The 19,431-nt window shown below is 34.3% G+C and overlaps 2 protein-coding genes across 2 annotated transcripts; both read right to left on the bottom strand.

The window, feature by feature from the left end:
• Positions 1–1,056: 1,056 nt before the first annotated feature.
• Positions 1,057–12,470, bottom strand: LOC139486195 (cyclic nucleotide-gated channel alpha-3-like). The gene is made up of 5 exons (XM_071270985.1): positions 12,227–12,470; positions 10,213–10,227; positions 7,549–7,667; positions 4,640–4,857; positions 1,057–3,061 (listed from the first exon to the last, which is right to left on the bottom strand). Exons 1-5 carry the CDS (start codon positions 12,374–12,376, stop codon positions 1,524–1,526), a joined length of 2,040 nt encoding a protein of 679 aa, XP_071127086.1. The 5' UTR covers positions 12,377–12,470; the 3' UTR covers positions 1,057–1,523.
• Positions 12,471–13,635: 1,165 nt separating this feature from the next.
• LOC139484321 (uncharacterized) lies at positions 13,636–14,208 on the bottom strand. The gene has a single exon (XM_071268058.1). The coding sequence runs from the start codon at positions 14,206–14,208 to the stop codon at positions 13,636–13,638; it is 573 nt and encodes a 190-aa protein (XP_071124159.1).
• Between the last annotated feature and the right edge of the window lie 5,223 nt (positions 14,209–19,431).

Below are 19,431 nucleotides of genomic sequence, written 5' to 3'. Positions count from 1 at the left end.
ATCATGTCCATGTCTTTAATATTCCTAGGTAAAAACGTCTATGTCCTTAATTTGAAAAGATGAATAGAAATGTTATGTTTTGATAGTATTAAAGAGTTGTGTATCATTTTTTTTTAATAAAACTTATGTCTCCAGACTAATTTTCCTATGAATTTCTGTCCACGTCATTAATATTCCTAGGTAAAAATGTCCATGTCCTTTATTTTAAAAGGAAACTTTTATAAACAAAGGAAACTCAATATTTATGTTTTAATATTGTTAAAAAGTTGTGCATTCAAGACATTTAATAGGATTCATGTCCCCAGACTAAAATTCCTAGGAAAATCATGTCCATGTCATTATATTTCTAGGTAAAATGTTCATGCACTTTGTTTCAAAGGTAAATTTAACTTTGATGTTTTAACATTATTTTGCAGTTGTGTATCAATATTTAAGTGAAATTTATGTCCCAGATTAATTTTCCAAGGACATCATGTCCATGTCAATAATGTCTCGCGACATTGAAGACCCATTGGTGGCCTTCGGCTGTTGTCTGCTCTATGGTCGGGTTGTTGTCGCTTTGACACATTCCCCATTTCCTTTCTCAATTTTATTAGGTTATAACGTATATATGTCATTTATTTTGATAGGAAAAAGTAATGAAACTTTCCAATCTCAATTAAAGAAAATATTTTTCCTTTGGAATTAATTTTATAATATAATGAAAACTTATAAAAAAACAAGTTTTTGGACAATTTTCCCTAGGAAAATAAGTGCCAGACATATTTTACTAGCTATGGACTTATATTCCTAATAAAATCATAGACATTGACTCGATTAACTAGGAAAAAAAGTCTGGCGGACAAATTTTACTACTAGACTTAATTTACTGTTACACAAGAACCCTACCAAAAACGGACGTAATATCAGGATCTCAGGAAGGGTAAGCAAATCCTGCTCCACACGTGGCACCCGTATTTAGACCTAATCCAGTAACATTAACAGCTTATAAATTACGACATAATGAAAATCAAATACACAAAAACGCTCAATAAATAAAATATGATAAAAATAGCATCAATTTTCAACACTTTATCACAGGTTTTTGCCCCCAAACAATCACAACATTCTCAAATCTTAATCATACATGTAACAAACCAATAAGAAAATCCATCATAGTTTTGAAATTAAAACTTAGTAGTGTTTGTCCATTTTTACTTTTTACTAACAATTCACATAATAACAAAATATGATAAATAACAATAATTCATAGTAAATTAATAATATTCAAAGTAATCAGTATGACATTCTTATATGATATTTCAATAAATATGTGTTTTTTAAAAACAATAAAGCCATTAGGTCATGATAACGAAATTTGTGATTATTGAAGTTCTAAATCCAAACAATCATACACCATCCCGTACATTGCAGGCATTCCAAATTTCAGTCATACTAATTTCAAAGTATATTTGAAACACTGAAAATGTCAGTTCTAGAAAATTGTGATTTGCATTGATTTTACGAAACTCTTTTTGAATGTTCTACTTTTCGCTGTCTTCTGGTTTTGTTTCTGGTTCTTTTTTACTTTCCTCTTTCAGAGCAGGTGCTTTTGGTGGGTCTTTATATTCCTCTTTCGGTGTGGCATCTTTTGGTTGGTCTTTAGCATCTTCTTTCGGTTGCTCTTGTGGTTTAGGCATCACCTCAATACGTGATTTAGACTTCGGTTGCTCTAGTGGTGTAGGCATGACTTCGATACGTGACTTAGATCTCGCTTGTAGAAGGCCTGGGTTCTGCTGGTTTTGTATTTGTTTAGCCAGTCTTTTGACGTTACATTGCAGGTCATCAACTGCGTCATGAATCAGTTCAATCCTCTTGTCCAGATTCTGTAGACGTCTCTCCTCTTTTCTGGCGGCATCCTCGTCGAGAAGGTTGTCTTTACGAAGGAGTTGTTGACCCTTGTGCATAAGATTCTTCCTGGCTTCTGGGTATTCTTCTAAAGCATCCCATAGATCCCTTTTCGACAAACAAAACAAATCTGAATAACCAACACTGCGCACGCTTGCAGTTCGACGATTTCCGGTCTTGTTTCCAGAGATATTAAGAACGCTGATTTCGCCGAAGACGGAACCATCGCTAAGTGTAACAAAAATTACCTTTCCATCGTCTGACACAACTTGTAATTTCCCGCGTTTTACAATATACATGTCTTTCCCGATGTCTCCTTTACGACATATATAATCACCAGGGCTAAAGACCTGTAAACGAAGTTTCAACACAAGTTCGACAAGCAATCCTGGCTCGCTGTCCTGGAAAATTGCGACTCGTCTTAATGTCCCTAAATGAACGTGCACCGAAATTTCGGCGCGTAGTTTATCGGGAAGGTAAAATAGTACCTCTTTGTCATCAAACGACTGTTTGTTGTTCCACGTGTAATCGAACCATTTGATGACACGTACTTGTAGTTCTCCGAACACACCTCTTAATTCCATGTATCTCTTCACTGAATCTACCTTGGCCTGATATTCCGTTCTTGCGGCATCCATTCCGTTAATCAACGCACCAACGTTTCCAAAAATAGTAGCAAAAATCAACACACCAACCAGTGAGTCGACTATACAGAAACAATAGGATATGACTGTTTCCGGATAAGCCGTGTCTCCGATTGTAGTCAACGTCAAGCAAGACCAGTAAAAACTGGTTACATACTGCTTAAAGAAATCGCCGTAATCTTCGGTGGTTGGATCAGGGTAAACCCAACCATCGCTTCCGAACCCAAGATAACGGCTTATTGCGAAGTAAAAACAGGCGTTCCAGTGTATAATAATGATAATGTATAAAATCAACTGAGCAACACCAAAAAGATTGGGAAAGTTTGTATGAGTCTGAGCCAAGCCAAAAAACTCCCTCATTCTCCAAATTTTGATAATTCTGTTTAAACGAAAGGCTGTATTTCGTTGTAGAAAATAAAAAAAGTCGGTTGGTAAGATGGCTAATATGTCGACCTTGAACATCCAAGACTTCAAGTATACGTTGGTCAGGCGACCAACATCTTTCACCAAGAGACCACTCTCAAGAAACCCTGAAAAAGAAGTAAACGTAGATATAAGTTATAACTTAAATAAATTCGGCTTAATATTCATATATTTATTTAGTCAGTGGCTATTATACCGGCTCCGGCATAATAGCCTCCATGGCGATTTATATAGAGTTTTGCTATCTTGCCGGTCTTCACTAAGATTTTTAGTATATAAATTGAGAATAGAAAATTGATATTTAAAAACTAAATTAAATACAAATTAACCACAGCATGCAAACTCAAAATATTGACACTCTAATTAAATCTTTTGATAAGTATTAATATCCTATTAGTTTTGAAATAATCAGTAACGTAGCTACTTGGTAACGTTTTGTTTGAAAAATATCGATTTTAGTTGAAATGATAGGACAATTTTTGAGTTTGTCCTATGACTGATATAAACATGTATACTGCTGGGTGTCTTTAATTCTGTATAGATCTGTAATTTTTGGGATATTTTTTCGTTGATTGCTGACTGTCATATCAGGCCATTATTTTTTTTTTATTATTTGAATTTTAATTATTACATTTTTTCATGTCTGAGCCTTTCATAGCGGACTAAACGGTATAAATTTTGCTCATCGTTTAGGGCCGTACAATAACTAATAATTGCTTAAATCCATGTTATTAAGACTCAATTATATGACTGTCTATTGACAATCTCACCACATCTACGTATTTTAACAAAGACAGATTTTGTGTCTTAATACCAAATAATTAATAAGACAATGTGATTTGGTGGTATGACACGAAAGCCGCCGCCGACAACACCAAAAATCCATTAACTGGAATCTAACGCAAAGCTTTTCCCAACTTATCAAAACATGTTCTTATGTTGTGCTGTTACACCTTTAATGTTTAAGATGAGGGGAGTTTTGAGTGTTCATATTATATGTGGCGGGGTGACTGTACTTATTACCACAAACCTGTCGTTCAGTGGTTGCCGTTGGTAACGGTCTGCTAAATATATAATTTTCGTTCATTGTTGAAGTATGTATTAGGTCGTTGCATATCTCTGATGAATTGCTTTACGGGTTTTTTTTTCATATCGGGACATTTTATAGCTTACTTTACGCATTATTTCTAACTTATAAGTACATGTTCAATTAGTCAAAGATTGCTCTGACGTGTGACGGCCTTTTTCGAGGACTAGTTTTTGGGCCCGATAAGCCTTTAAAAAAGCTGTCAGACGTCAGAGAACTCCAGGACTAATGATCGAAACAGTTGCTATAGCTATAATGGGTATTAACCGATTCTGCTTTTGACAAACATAATTATCACAAAGATAGAAGAAGTCGAGATATAATCGAAGGCTAAAAAGGGGATTTCAATCCCGGAACCCACCCCCTGAATCCGCCACTGAACAATACCCATATACTTCTGCTACCACTATAGCATTGTAAAGTAAGTACTAACCGATTCTGCTTTTGACAAACATATCACAAAGATAGAAGAAGTCTGAGATATAATCGAAAGCTAAAAAAAGGGGATTTCAATCCTGGAAACCACCCTCTGAATCCGCCACTGAACAATACCCATATACTTATGCTACCACTATAGCATTTTATAGTAAGTACTAACCGATTCTGCTTTTGGCAAACATATCACAAAGATAGAAAAAGTCTGAGAGATAATCGAAGGCGAACCAAATGGGTATATTGTGATCAGCCTCGACTTGATCGTGAAAGGTTATTCTCAGGATGATGAACACGATGTTGTACATGATGACCGATGCAACCAACATCGACCAATAGTAATATGGGAAATCAGCAGGGTCAAAAACCAATTCCTTCCAATATCTAAAAATAGAAATATTTAAAATTACAATATCAAAATATTAAAATTCGAGAATTTTCAACGAATACGGCAAATTCCAATATCAAAGTTCTAGTATTTATCAACGTCAAAGGCAAGTTACAATATCAAAATTCTATTATTTATCAACGTATACGGCAAGTTACAAATTAAAATTCTCGTATTTATCAACGTCTACGGCAAGCTACAATATCAAAGTTCTCGTATTTATCAATGTCTACGGCAAGTTACAATATCAAAATTCTCGTATTTATCAACGTCTACGGCAAGTTACAATATCAAAATTCTCGTATTTATCAACGTCTACGGCAAGTTACAATATCAAAATTCTCGTATTTATCAACGTCTACGGTAGTCCGAGATTACTCTGACGTCCAACGTTAATGATTGGTTAACGTCTTCTTTTTCATACATTTTCTTTAGGATAAATACGCAACATCAAATTTGTCTTCATTTTCTGTAGACACAAAATATGTTATCAACAGAAATGAAAGTGTGTTTTTTTTTAAACAAAGCAATCTAACGACTACAAAAGTTATTTAATTTAGAACCAATAAAATCCTTTGAGCAACATCTGATATTCATAGAATCATTGTAGATACGTCTACACTAGTTGTATTGTGCATTATATATCCCACTAGAATATCATCTTTATTTGAAATTACCAAAGATATACAAGGTATTCAGAATAAAAAATACCCCCCCCCCCCCCCCAAAAAAAAAAAGAAAGAAAGAAATGTGCAAAAAAAAAAAGATAAAGAAAAAAAGACTGAGTAATGGGGTGCTAAACTTGATGTCCATTTACGAAATACATGTATAATAATCAAATATACATAATGTACTATATCTACTGTTTATTATCTCAGGTATCCAAATTATTACGAAGAAAGTTAAATAATTCCCCCCCCCCCCCCTGATTGGTTTTAAACAGATAGTAGTCAAAATTGATTAATATATCATTTGTGCAGTATAGTGACAGATTCGGGGGAGCGGGTAAAAGGGGCAGGTGATAACTGGGTAGTGTCGTCATATATTTGTCGTTGATACAGACAAAACATGTATCATGTCAAAATCATGATCCAGAAGGAAATTTCAATATGCACGATCAGAACACAAGAAAACATTTCTTACGGAATAGAGAAAAATGGCCGATAGAATTACAGATTACGGAACTACAGAATACGGAAAAATAAAACACTCTCCCCACTCCCCTTTTCCCCTTATCAAGACCCTAATATATCATTGTAACTGATAGTTTTGTTTTTTCTATTAAACAGTTTTTATTTAAAAAAAAAAATATTTAATAAATGAAAAATTAATGGACAATATAATATGCCATGCCTTCTCAAACGACGTACTCACATTTTCTCTTCCTGACGGTGCAATATGATATTTAACTCAGAGCAGTTTTACTACTTGCATATGTTTAATTGTATTAAATTCTGTATCAAATTTATATTAATATTTTTAAAAAGTAAAATATCTTGAATATTGAAAACGGTTTAAAATTATTTGCTGTCTTTCATATTGATGTAAGGCAGTAACCATTTGATGTTTCGGGATTTTTTTTAGGACAAACTTTTTTTCTGTCACTTTTAGCATAATATATAGTGGCAGCTTAGGGTGAAACAAACATTTTTTTTTCTCAGGGTCAAAAACAAATTATTTTTGTTCTCCAAAAACTGAGAACATTCGTTTTTTTACGTGTTTTGTTTGTTTGTTTGTTTGTAGCTTTGTTTCACTTTAATAAATAATTGACTTAAAATTGCCACATGGCGTCTTCTTATGTCGTCTGAATTCATAATGAATGTTATTGATTCGTAATAAATGTTTATTTGGCATGCCATACACGATAGAAGTGCGGACGTGAAGATATGGACGTGAAAGAGCACTCTTCACGTAAACGTCAACGAAGATTGACTCGAGTCAAGATTACATTTACTAATCTGTATAAAAAAAAAATATATATAAAGAAATAAAGAAATATAGAAAGTAGTATATATTTTTAAGAAGGTATGGGTAAATAACTCAAAATATTTCAAGATCTTTCTCTTATATTATATAATTTCAAACAATTGCCCACAAATTATTTGTGACTTTATACAGTATCCTGTGACTTTTTGTCCATTAACAGATGCTTACAAACTTTCCATTTACCGATGCTAAAAAAATGCTTCTTGTCATTTTAGCTATCATAGATTATTTTTATGTTTTACATTATTGCTAAACAGATAAAACTGAGTTTAAGCGAAGTTTGGTATACTTTTAAGTTTGAAAACATCTATTTTACCGCTTACATCACTGAGAAAAAAAATTCAGCAAAGAAAAAAAAATCTCAGCTGAGAATATTCTCAACGTTGAGAATATTTTTTATGGCGGATAAAAAAGTTCTCATTCTTAGCTGAGTAAAATAATTCATTCTGAGAATTGGTTCTTGTCTTATATAAGTCAGATAATAATTCATATAAAAAAGACAGAAATTAAATAACAAGAAAATACAAAAGATTTTTTTTTTTCAGAAATAGAACATATCAGACGGATAGAAGCATTCATATAGAATAACAGTCACCATCATATAGATCCATAATTTCAATCTAATTTTTAAACCAACTAGCAAGCAGCGCCACCATAATTTGGTGGCGTCTTTAAAACTCATTAAAAATTAATATAATTACTTTTTGGTAAATAATTTAGAACATTCAAAATGGTCATCTTCGTCTTTTTCGAATGCTCTTCCTGTGACTGTAAATTTATCTAGAAACGGGTCTTTCTCTACCTCGCTCTTTCTTCTTAACTGTAAATAATAAAAATAATGTTATATACTTTGCTCTAACAAATATAGAATGACGAACAGTCAACTACCAAATTGAATGTAGATGCGGTTGGTCAATATATTTTTTTATGGCAGTTTGTTAAGACGTCTTGAAGCAATCTTCTCTTTTCAAGTTTTTTTGGAAAGATCTGGTAGGATCTTATAAATCTGTATAAACTGCCCTGCCCAACTGGTAAGTTATTGTGAAACAAAACAAAAATTGTGTGTTTTATCTTATTTGTGTGTGTGTGTAGGTATTTGTCTCAAATGTCTGTTTGTGCTTCAAATTTAATATCAGAAGATCAAAAACTATGAGCATCACTGAAGAGACATGTATTGTCGAAATGCGCATCTGGTGCAAGAAAATTGGTACCGTTAATTTTATTACTACCACTGGGTCGATGCCTCTGCTGGTGGACTATTAGTCCCCGAGGGTATCACAAGCCCAGTAGCCAGTACTTCGGTACTGGCATGAAAATACGGATTTTTTTGTATTATTAAAATTTGCTGTTATAAAATGATAGAAATTATTATAAATTAAGGGTGTTTGCTGCTCAGTTTCAAAATAAATAACTTTTCATATAACTAGTTTGTATTGATAGGGAATAAATTGAGGAATCAAAAAAGCAAAAAAAATATAGGGGTCAATGTGCTTGTTTTCGAGATGTTAGCCATTGGAATTTCGGCGGGGAAAATGTTCTCTCTTGATTTTATAGCTTTATCATTGACCAGTTAAAGTTCTCAAATACTATTAAAAAATAAATATAATTTTTTTAAAGGCTTTTACAAATGAATTATAATTATACAGGAAAAAGATTTATAAAAAGAAAAATGGGGGTTCATGGGGATTTTTTTGTAAGGCATTCAAATGGATAAAAAAAGAGGATTCCGAAAATCTGACAAAAAATCCAAAACATGACAAGCAGACATCCTTAAGGAATGTATCTCCCTCATGCAAAGCTCTGATTCCTTGAACGGATTTGGCTATACTTTTTGGACCTTTTGGATTATAGCTCTTCATCTTTTATATAAGCTTTGGATTTCAAATATTTTGGCCACGAGCATCACTGAAGAGACATGTATTGTCGAAATGCGCATCTGGTGCAAGAAAATTGGTACCGTTAATTTTATTAACATTCCTGATGTAAAACGTGTATAAAAACTATAAGCTTACCGTAGTTGTGATTTTCAATTTTCATTTTGTTGATAATTTTTGATTGTGGAGCTGTTCTACATGCGAAAATATGGTTACTCTATAAACATGATAAAGGGTGTAAAGATCCTGAGAGGAAGCTTCGTGCCAAACTAACGAGGCAATTCATGTTTCAATTATGTTTTACAGGATTTTACTCTTTACAGTAGGCTTTGCGTTGTAAGTGTTACGTTGCTATACCCGGTGAGGGACGGGTTTAGCACCACATACTCTGTGTGCCTGTTCTAAGTCTAAAGCCTGAGATTCAGTGCTTGTCGAATAATGTTTTGTCATAATTCATGCCTCTTGTTTCCTTGTTTGAATTATTCAACTTTTATTATTTTGTGGCAGATTGCTCTAACGTCTGGTTGTCTTTTTAAAATTTGATAGGGCCCATCAAACGTCAGAGCAATCTCGGGATTTTTTTTATCGGACACTACGATATGCATGTAACGTTGTTGATCATTGTTGAAGGTCGAACAGTGTCCTATGATAGCTTAAATAATTTCAAAGGAGTAGGTCCGGTAAATCCCTTTTTGGCCCCAAAGATAGCAGTTTTACAAAATTGTTAAAATGTAAACTTTTAGTTATTTATTGGACAGTAGAATGCTTCTTCTACATAAATATGGGCTGTTTTTGACAATACAATGCACATATATCGGGTACTAGCACCATTAAGTCATACTAAATCACTGAAATCTTCACAATTCTAGCATTTTAGGTAAATTTTAGACGGTTTTCGTGTAAAACGAAAGTGGCCGCATTCGTGTTCATCCTTAATATTAAAATGTATGTTGTATTTGATGATAATACATAACATATATAAACATGATAAAGGTTGAGGATGAACACGGATGCGGCCACTTTCATTTTCGACAAATACCATCTGAAAAGTGACATTTTTCGGCATATATAATTATATTTGGTAGATTTTTCATATTTCAGCTTGGATTGGATCGTTTTTAATGACAAAGCAGTTAAAATCTTTCACATAAACTCATAGAATCAATTAAAATAGACAGGTAAGTGTTTAAAAAGTGGTCAAAATCTTTCGTCAGATGAACCTGAAATTTGAGGACAAAATCGGTCCTTACCGGACCTACTCCTTTGGTGGATAGTTGTCCCACTGGCAATCAAACCTCATATCATTGACTGTTTTTAAAGGCAGGTTTATTTGCATAGTGTTGCGTCACTATTTCAACAAATTTGAATAAAAATGCAGATAATTGGAACAAGCTTTACCTACAAGGCAAAACTTGGACACATGTTCGAAATTTTAATCAGGTTGGAATTTAAAACGTTTGAATTTATAAATTAAAAAAAGTTCGTACTTACCGATTGTCTCCGATTCTGAAAAAGAGAAAAAAGTAGAAACATAAACCATATGAAAAGAACCCAAATATATATTAAGCTAGGTTCACACTGCCGATCAGATCAAGTCGATGATCCCGATTGTCCAAATTTCCACGACCAAGCGTGACCAACTACCACCCGACTGCTATCCGACTGTACACGAACTTAACTCGGTCATTCACGACTCCTTGATGACTCCATCACGACTCCAACCCGACCAATCGAATATAGTTGGTCTGGCTAGTCGAGTTAAGATCGTGTATAGATCGTGAATTGGTCGGAATTATCAAATAAGTATTCAATTAGTGGTCTCAGCCTAATCTCGGCCAGACCAGATCGACTTGATCGTATAGGGGTCGCAGGGATAGTCGGGCATTGGTCGGGTATTTATTTCAGTATAAAATATCTAAAAATTTTATCACCCGATGGAGCGGAGGATGAATTAAGAGTTATCCGTGTCCGTCCGTAAGTACGTAATAGTATACGTACATCCCCAGTTTCTGTATGTTCTCTAATTTTATTTTGCCTCAAACAAATTTTATGAAACATAATACCATAAAACACAGATCAAGTGCGAATTTGGGTGGTGTCACTTATACCGTTCTTATGTTATGACTCTTGATAACGTTATATGCAAACACGGGCATTATCTGTGTCCAATGGACACGTGACCCGTTTATCTGGTTAGATTCAGTAGTTCCCAGAAGGTCTGAGTAAAATTATACATTCAAAATATCTACATGGAAATAAAGCAGTTGGATTGTTTGGCAAGGTGGTTAGAGCTCAGATAGACAGGTTATGAAATAGCTGTGACGGAGCTTGTAGATGGCGTAGAAGGGGTAGACAGCAAAGGGTGCCGAGAAATTTAGGTGATGCAGAGGCTGAGAAGGCGACCACTGCGTGGGCGGTATAAATTTTAATCACAACAAGAATGTGTCCATAGTACACGGATGCCCCACTCGCACTATCATTTTCTATGTTCAGTGGACCGTGAAATTGGGGTCAAACTTATAATTTGGAATAATAATTACAAAGATTATATTATAGGGAACATGTGTACTAAGTTTCAAGGTGATGTAACTTTAACTTTATCAAAAACTACCTTGACCAAAAACTTTAACCTGAACTTTGCACTATCAATTTCTATGTTCAGTGGACCATGAAATTGGGGTCAAAACTATAATTTGGCATTAAAATTAGAAAGATCATATCATGGAGAACATGTGTACTAAGTTTCAAGTTGATTGGACTTCAACTTCTTCAAAAACTACCTTGACCAAAAACTTTAACCTGAAGCGAACGGACGCACAGACGGACGGACGAACGAACGGAGCCACAGACCAGAAAACATAATGCCCCTCTACTATCGTAGGTGGGGCACAAGACCAAAAACTTTAACCTGAAGCGAACGGACGCACAGACGGACGGACGAACGGACGCACAGACAGACGGACGAACGAACGGAGCCACAGACCAGAAAACATAATGCCCCTCTTCTATCGTAGGTGGGGCATAAAAATACTGAACTCCGAGGAAAATTCAAAACGAAAAGTCCCTAATCAAATCACAAATGGCAAAATCGAAAGTATGAGAGACTTGCAGGAGCTGGACAAAGAGGACCCCAAATGGTTATAAAAACTTCTTGAAAGTAAAGTAGGACGCTGATTTTAAAACAGTATGTATTAATGAAAAATTATAAAATATTACAATGTTACATAAAGTTCAAATATGGGATTCGGAAACAAGTTTGGAAAAACTTTTATAAATTTTAAAAATTACCCTTGGCTACTAGTATTTCTTGTTGGGCCCCAATTGAAGCGTTGAGTATTGCCTATAATGGTCAAGCTTGACAGTTCAATTTACAAATGACTGAAATGTCAATGTAAACCTTTTTGGACTATTATACCCGATTTTTATTTCATTTGATGTAATTTACACTATTTAAATGCTTTCAATTGGCATCAATGTTGAATTACGCCGTCATATTCAGGCTTACCACACTTTTGACAGCTGTTCCCCATTTATTTTTTAAGACTGGCGTTTTAGGACTGCCCGGCTCATTATTTTCTGTTTCCTCGGACTCAGGAGCATCATCCTTTGACCAGATTTTTCGTGCAATGGTAAATCGTCTAAATGCCCTAATCATTTTTCTAGATGGTATTTAATAATCATATTTGCATGTACAAATCAAACTCCCAAAATTTTGCCAAAGTAGCCATTTTGTTGTTAAGGCGTTATGACGTCACAAAAACGTAATTTAAAATGAAAGGTGGAATGGAAATGAATGGAATACGGAATCGCTCAATTATCAAAATATAATTTTATCCCTGAATATAAATTATAGTTTAATTCGTGATTAATCAATTCTCGGCACCTTTTTATACGTGCTAAATTAAATTAAAAGAATGTGTTTCATGATAGTTCACATAGGTACTTGAAGACAGGACAATTTTTTTTGCCCTCTCCCTTTTTCAATTCAAGTTATATTTGTAGGTCATTTATGTTCGTATAATACAGAAAAAAATGCGAACATACATAATAGCTGAAATTAATAGAAAACAAAAACTAACGGATTTTGAAAAAGGTAGAGGGTAAAAAAAGTGCATTGTCCCCAAGTAATCCAAACCATGGTTCCAAATAATTCTAAAAAGTATAGTTAGGCCGGAAATAGCTAATCATGCAGAAATTAACAATGATAGACCTACATTATAGATTAGCATAGGCATTGGCATTTATATAATACAGAATGTGGCGGGGTTAAACATAGGAGTTCCTCCTATTTTTGACAGATTAATTTTTTTTAATGTTTCTGTGGTGGGAACTATACCATTTGATTTTTAGGGGGGGGGGGGGGGGGTCTAGGATGAAATTTGAAAAATATATAGACAGGACAGGAGTTTTGATAAAATAAAAAAAGGCAGGATGAGACATTTTGCTAAAACAAATCTCAGAATAAACTAAAAAAAAAAAATGCCCGTCCGAATAGAGTGAGAGAAAAAATGCAGCACCTAGATTACAACTAAAAAAATGCAGGACTAAATTTTTTATCCTAGACCCGAACCCTCTAAAAAATTGAAATGGTAGCTCCCAAAGTCATATTTGTCAATGAATGATTTTGAGATACCAGATTGTGTCCTGTGCAACTTTAATGGGTTTAATTCTAAGTTAAACGAACTGTGGACACAGATAGAAAGTTTCCATCAAAATTTTGACACATTTAATTTTTTCTTTCAGCTTTCTCGTGTGTTGAGGATGGAGGCGCATAGTTTCTGTATTCTTTAATTCTTGTCCATTGTGTTATATTCTTTATTTTTTGACAACTTTTCTCGTCTTCTTTATTTATTTGCCCTTTACTCTTCCGTTTTTGTCCATCATTCTGCCCTGTTTGCCCTTTTGCTAATTATTCTACCCTGTTTGCCCATTATTCTGCCCTGTTTGACCATTTATTCTGCCCTGTTCGCCCTTTATTCTGCCCTGTTTGCCCATTATTTTGCCCTGTTTGCCCATTATTCTGCCCTGTTTGTCCATTATTCTGCCCTGTTTGTCCATTATTCTGCCCTGTTTGCCCATTATTCTGCCTTGTTTGCCCATTATTCTGTACTGCTTGTCCATTATTCTGCCCTGTTTGCCCATTATTCTGCCCTGTTTGTCCATTATTCTGCCCTGTTTGTCCATTATTCTGCCCTGTTTGCCCATTATTCTGCCCGGTTTGCCCTTTCTTCGGCTCTGTTTGCCATTTATTCTGCCCTGTTTGCCCATCATTCTGCCCTGTTTGTCCATTATTCTGCCCTGTTTGCCCATTATTCTGTACTGTTTGTCCATTATTCTGCCCTGTTTGTCCATTATTCTGCCCTGTTTGTCCATTATTCTGCCCTGTTTGCCCATCATTCTGCCCTGTTTGTCCATTATTCTGCCCTGTTTGTCCATTATTCTGTACTGTTTGCCCTGTTTGCCAATTATTCTGCACAGATAGACCATTATTCCGCCCTTTGCACTTAATTCTGCAGGACTAGCCAATTTTTCTCTATAATTCTGTAAATCCCATCCATATTACTTTCGGAAACAAATGAGTAATATTTTTTTTGAAAATTGACAGTCTAGTATCAGTTTACAAATCTTTCCACTAAAACACAATGGATGATCATCTGTGTATTCCAAATAACGTAAATCCAATTTATTTCACAAAAGAAATTATTTTACCTAAGAATTTTCAACTAACGGTTGTTTTTTCCAAGCAGTACAGTATGCTGCAGGTCCCAACAGTTTTATCTTTGTTAATCTTGGAATTCAGACCAACACTATATCAGTCCTTCATTTTCTCCCAATATTTATTAATTGTTTTAGCTCAACAGGATTCCAGGCATCTACATCCCTCAGTGTCCATTGCCTTACACCACATGGTCAACAATGTTTATGTACCTGTGAAGTCAGATGCCTGTAATTTAAGCATGTCCGTCAATTGTTTTTTCTTCTCATAAATGGAATTGTTATAATTAGACCATGAGATTCTAGTTTGAATTGTTTCACATGAGCATTGTTAGCATTTTTTGTTCATTGTTGAAGGCCAATAATTAGATTATCATTTGAACTCTGACGGATAGTTGTTTCATTGGCAATGTTACCACAACTTACTCTTTTTTTTGTATCAGTAAGAATTGATCTGTTTACTGTATTTACATTTATTTATCTTTGTAAAAAGTAAAAAAACAAAAATATTGAACTCCAAGGAAAATTCAAATAGGAAAGTCCCCAATCAAATGGCAATATGAAAAGTTCAAACACATCAAACGAATGGATAACAACTGTCATATTCCTGACTTGGTACAGACATTTTCTAATGTAGAAAATGGTGGATTGAACCTGGTTTTAAAGCTAGCTAAACCTCTCACTTCTATGACAGTCGCATCAAATTCCAAAAACAACGTTTACTGAAACTTGATTTCCTTTTTAGCTCACCTGGCCCGAGGGGCCAAGTGAGCTTTTCTCATCACTTGGCGTCCGTCGTCCGTCGTCGTCCGTCGTCGTCGTCGTCCGTCGTCGTTAACTTTTACAAAAATCTTCTCCTCTGAAACTACTGGGCCAAATCAAACCAAACTTGGCCACAATCATCATTGGGGTATCTAGTTTAAAAAATGTGTGGCGTGACCCGGTCAACCAACCAAGATGGCCACCACGGCTAAAAATAGAACATAGGGGTAAAATGCAGTTTTTGGCTTATAACTCAAAAACCAAAGCATTTAGAGCAAATCTGACATGGGGTAAAAATGTTTATCAGGTCAAGATCTATCTGCCCTGAAATTTTCAGATGAATCGGTCAATCGGTTGTTGGGTTGCTGCCCCTGAATTGGTAATTTTGAGGAAATTTTGCTGTTTTTGGTTATTATCTTGAATATTATTATAGATAGAGATAAACTGTAAACAGCAATAATGTTCAGCAAAGTAAGATCTACAAATAAGTCAACATGACCAAAATGGTCAATTTTTAACCATTTTTCGTTAATTAAAGTAATCTTTTACAAAAATCTTCTCCTCTGAAACTACTAGGCCAAATTAATCCAAACTTGGCCACAATGATCTTTGGGGTTTCTAGTTTTAAAAATGTGTGGCGTGACCTGGTCATCCAACCAAGATGGCCGCCACGGCTAAAAATAGAACAAAGGGGTAAAATGCAGTTTTTGGCTTATAACTCAAAACCCAAAGCATCTCGAGGAAATCTGACGGGATAAAAATGTTAATCAGGTCAAGATCTATCTGCCCTGAAATTTTCAGATGAATCAGTCAATCGGTTGTTGGGTTGCTGCCCCTGAATTGGTAATTTTGAGGAAATTTTGCTGTTTTTGGTTATTATCTTGAATATTATTATAGATAGAGATAAACTGTAAACAGCAATAATGTTCAGCAAAGTAAGATCTACAAATAAGTCAACATGACCAAAATGGTCAGTTGACCCGTTTAGGAGTTATTGCCCTTTATAGTCAATTTTAACCATTTTTCATAAATTAAATTAATCTTTTACAAAAATCTTCTCCTCTGAAACTACTGGGCCAAATTAATCCAAACTTGGCCACAATCATCTTTGGGGTATCTAGTTTAAAAAATGTGTGGCATGACCTGGTCAACCAACCAAGATGGCCGCCACCGCTAAAAATAGAACATAGGGGTAAAATGCAGTTTTTGGCTTATAACTCAAAAACCAAAGCATTTTGAGGAAATCTGACATGGGATAAAAATGTTTATCAGGTCAAGATCTATCTGCCCTGAAATTTTCAGATGAATCGGTCAATCAGTTGTTGGGTTGCTGCCCCTGAATTGGTAATTTTGAGGAAATTTTGCTGTTTTTGGTTATTATCTTGAATATTATTATAGATAGAGATAAATTGTAAACAGCAATAATGTTCAGCAAAGTAAGATCTACAAATAAGTCAGCATGACCAAAATGGTCAGTTGACCCCTTTAGGAGTTATTGCCCTTTATAGTCAATCTTTAACCATTTTTCATAAATCTAAGTAATCTTTTACAAAATCTCCACTGAAACTACTAGGCCACAATCATCTTTGGGGTATCTAGTTTGAAAAATGTGTCCGATGACCTGGCCATTCAACCAAGATGGCCGCCACGGCTAAAAATAGAACATAGGGGTAAAATGCAGTTTTTGGCTTATAACTATGAATTCAAAGCATCTAGAGCAAATCTGACAAGAAGTTAAATTGTTAATCAAGTCAATATCTATCTGCCCTGAATTTTTCAGATGAATTGGACAACTGGTTGTTGGGTTGCTGCCCTCCAATTGGTAATTTTTAAAGAAATTTTGCCGTTTTTGGTTATCTTGAATACTATTATAGATAGCGATAAACTGTAAACAGCAATAATGTTCAGCAAAGTAAGATCTACAAATAAGTCAACATGAACTAAATGGTCAATTGACCCCTTAAGGAGTTATTGCCCTTTATAGTCAATTTTTAACAATTTTCATTAATTTGGTAAATATATGTAAATTTTTACCAAATATAGTTCTCTGTTACTAATGGGCAAAGTTCATTATAGATATAATTGTAAGAAGCAAAATCGTTCAGTAAAGTAAGAACTTCAAACACATCACCATCACCAAAATACAATTTTGTCATGAATCCATTTGTGTCCTTTGTTTAATATGCACATAGACCAAGGTGAGCGACACAGGCTCTTTAGAGCCTCTAGTTATGAAAAACCTTTATGTAAATATATTCTACTTTCACCTTAAGGTAATGCTCAAAACTAGCATATCAAACAAGTGAAACTGCGAGCTACTGCTCAGTGATGATATCCCCGCCACAAGTGGATAATGTCAATAGTGTAAAAATATGTAAGTGTTCAGTAAACAGGAAGTTGTCAAGTGATGAATCTGAAAACACATCACACAGTATATCAGGACTGACTTGACGGACTGATGGATGGACTGACGGATGGATGGATGGACAGACAGACAGAGGTAAAACAGTATACCCCCTTTTTTTGAAGAGGGGGTATAAAGAGAAGACAACAAGAATGTGTCTGTAAACACTCTGATTCGGCATTAAAATTGGAAAGATCGTATCATAGGGAACATGTGTACTAAGTTTCAAGTTGACTTCATCAATAACAACCTCGACCAAAAACTTTAACCTGAAGTTGTACAGACAGACAGACAGACAAAATGACACACATACCAAAAAACATAGTAAAACAGAAATGTCCAAAAGACAAACAACTGTATACAAAATATAACATGATAAAATCAGAACAACATTAACTCCCACAAAAAGCAGGGATGATTTCTCATCCTTTAGAAAGGTAAACTGTTACAAGTTATAATACAAAAGAGAAAGATCTAACTTTTAATCAAAATGAAAACAGTTTGTAGTTGAAGTTATTCTGTTTAATCAAGATTATACAAATACATTTTTTGTAAAACAATTTTAAATTCATAATGGGAATATTCATATATAAAACAAATTGAATTTTCACAGAAAATAAAATTCTTTTGAATATTAAAATTATTTGGTACATATAATACAGAGGACATTTTATAATCATAACATTACAATACAAATACATAAACAAACACAACAAAACAACAAAACAACAAATTATTTGTGCTTAGAAAATTGAGAACTCATGAAACCAGAGACAATTGCTATCCCAACAAAGACAATCTACTGAAAATGAAATTAGTTCTCCACACTTGCTCCTAAATTTCTTTACAATAAACTAGAGGCTCTTAAAGACCAAACAGCCTATTGTTTATGCGCATCAGCTAACGCAACTTGGTAGTGACATAAAAGCTCTATGACGTTGTTTCTAGCAATGAAAAAAACGTCAAATTATAACGTCCTATTTCGCGTTTTTCTCGGATACGCTACGTAGGTACACTACGTCTCCCAAGAAAAGAGGAACTATTATGCGTCGCGCTAATCTAATATCCTGTGGAAATTTAACATAAATGGACACATAAGATACTACACTATATTTTATTATTTAACCTTCGTTCTAATAAAAATAATAAAATATAAATTTTGATCTCGACTTTTTGCATTTGCGCCGTTCAGCATTTCATTTTTTTTTATTTTTTCACATGCGTGGATTTTGTCTTAATATATTTGCGTCGATCTGCATTTCATTTTTTTTCTTCTTCACTTGCGTATATTTTGTCTTTCGTTTGCGCTGATTGTGTACAGGTTAGGTGAAAAGTATTTTTTTGCCCGATTTATGGGCATTATTTTTTCTGGTCTGTGCGTCCGTTCGTTCGTCCGTCTGTCCCGCTTCAGGTTAAAGTTTTTGGTTACAGTTTTGGCCAAGGTAGTTTTTGACGAAATTGAAGTCCTATCAACTTAAAACTTGGTAAAGATGTTCCTTATTCAATGATCCTTCTAATTTTAGTGTCAATTAAAACAAAAATAAAAAATTGAGTATTCACAAGGTTAGGCCGATAATCAATTATTCCTAAAAGTTGTGACATACTGGCAACATGTGCATGTACATTTTTGTAACTGATGTCTGGATGATTCTCGTAAAATAATGTCCGATCCTGCAATGAAGTTAAAATTTATTATACTGCTTATTTGACAAAATCTTATAGTAAAAATAAAATGATGACAAAGGGTCCTTTTTGTTTGTCATTTGTTTCATTTCAAATTGTCTTAAGGAGAAATGATAAACATATTGTCTAATCTCACTGAAGCTTAC

Source organism: Mytilus edulis, chromosome 8 (genome assembly GCF_963676685.1).
Source record: "Mytilus edulis chromosome 8, xbMytEdul2.2, whole genome shotgun sequence".
Classification (NCBI taxonomy): domain Eukaryota; kingdom Metazoa; phylum Mollusca; class Bivalvia; order Mytilida; family Mytilidae; genus Mytilus; species Mytilus edulis.
The sequence above is the reverse complement of the archived record's forward strand: the minus strand, read 5'-3'. Positions and strand labels throughout refer to the sequence as shown.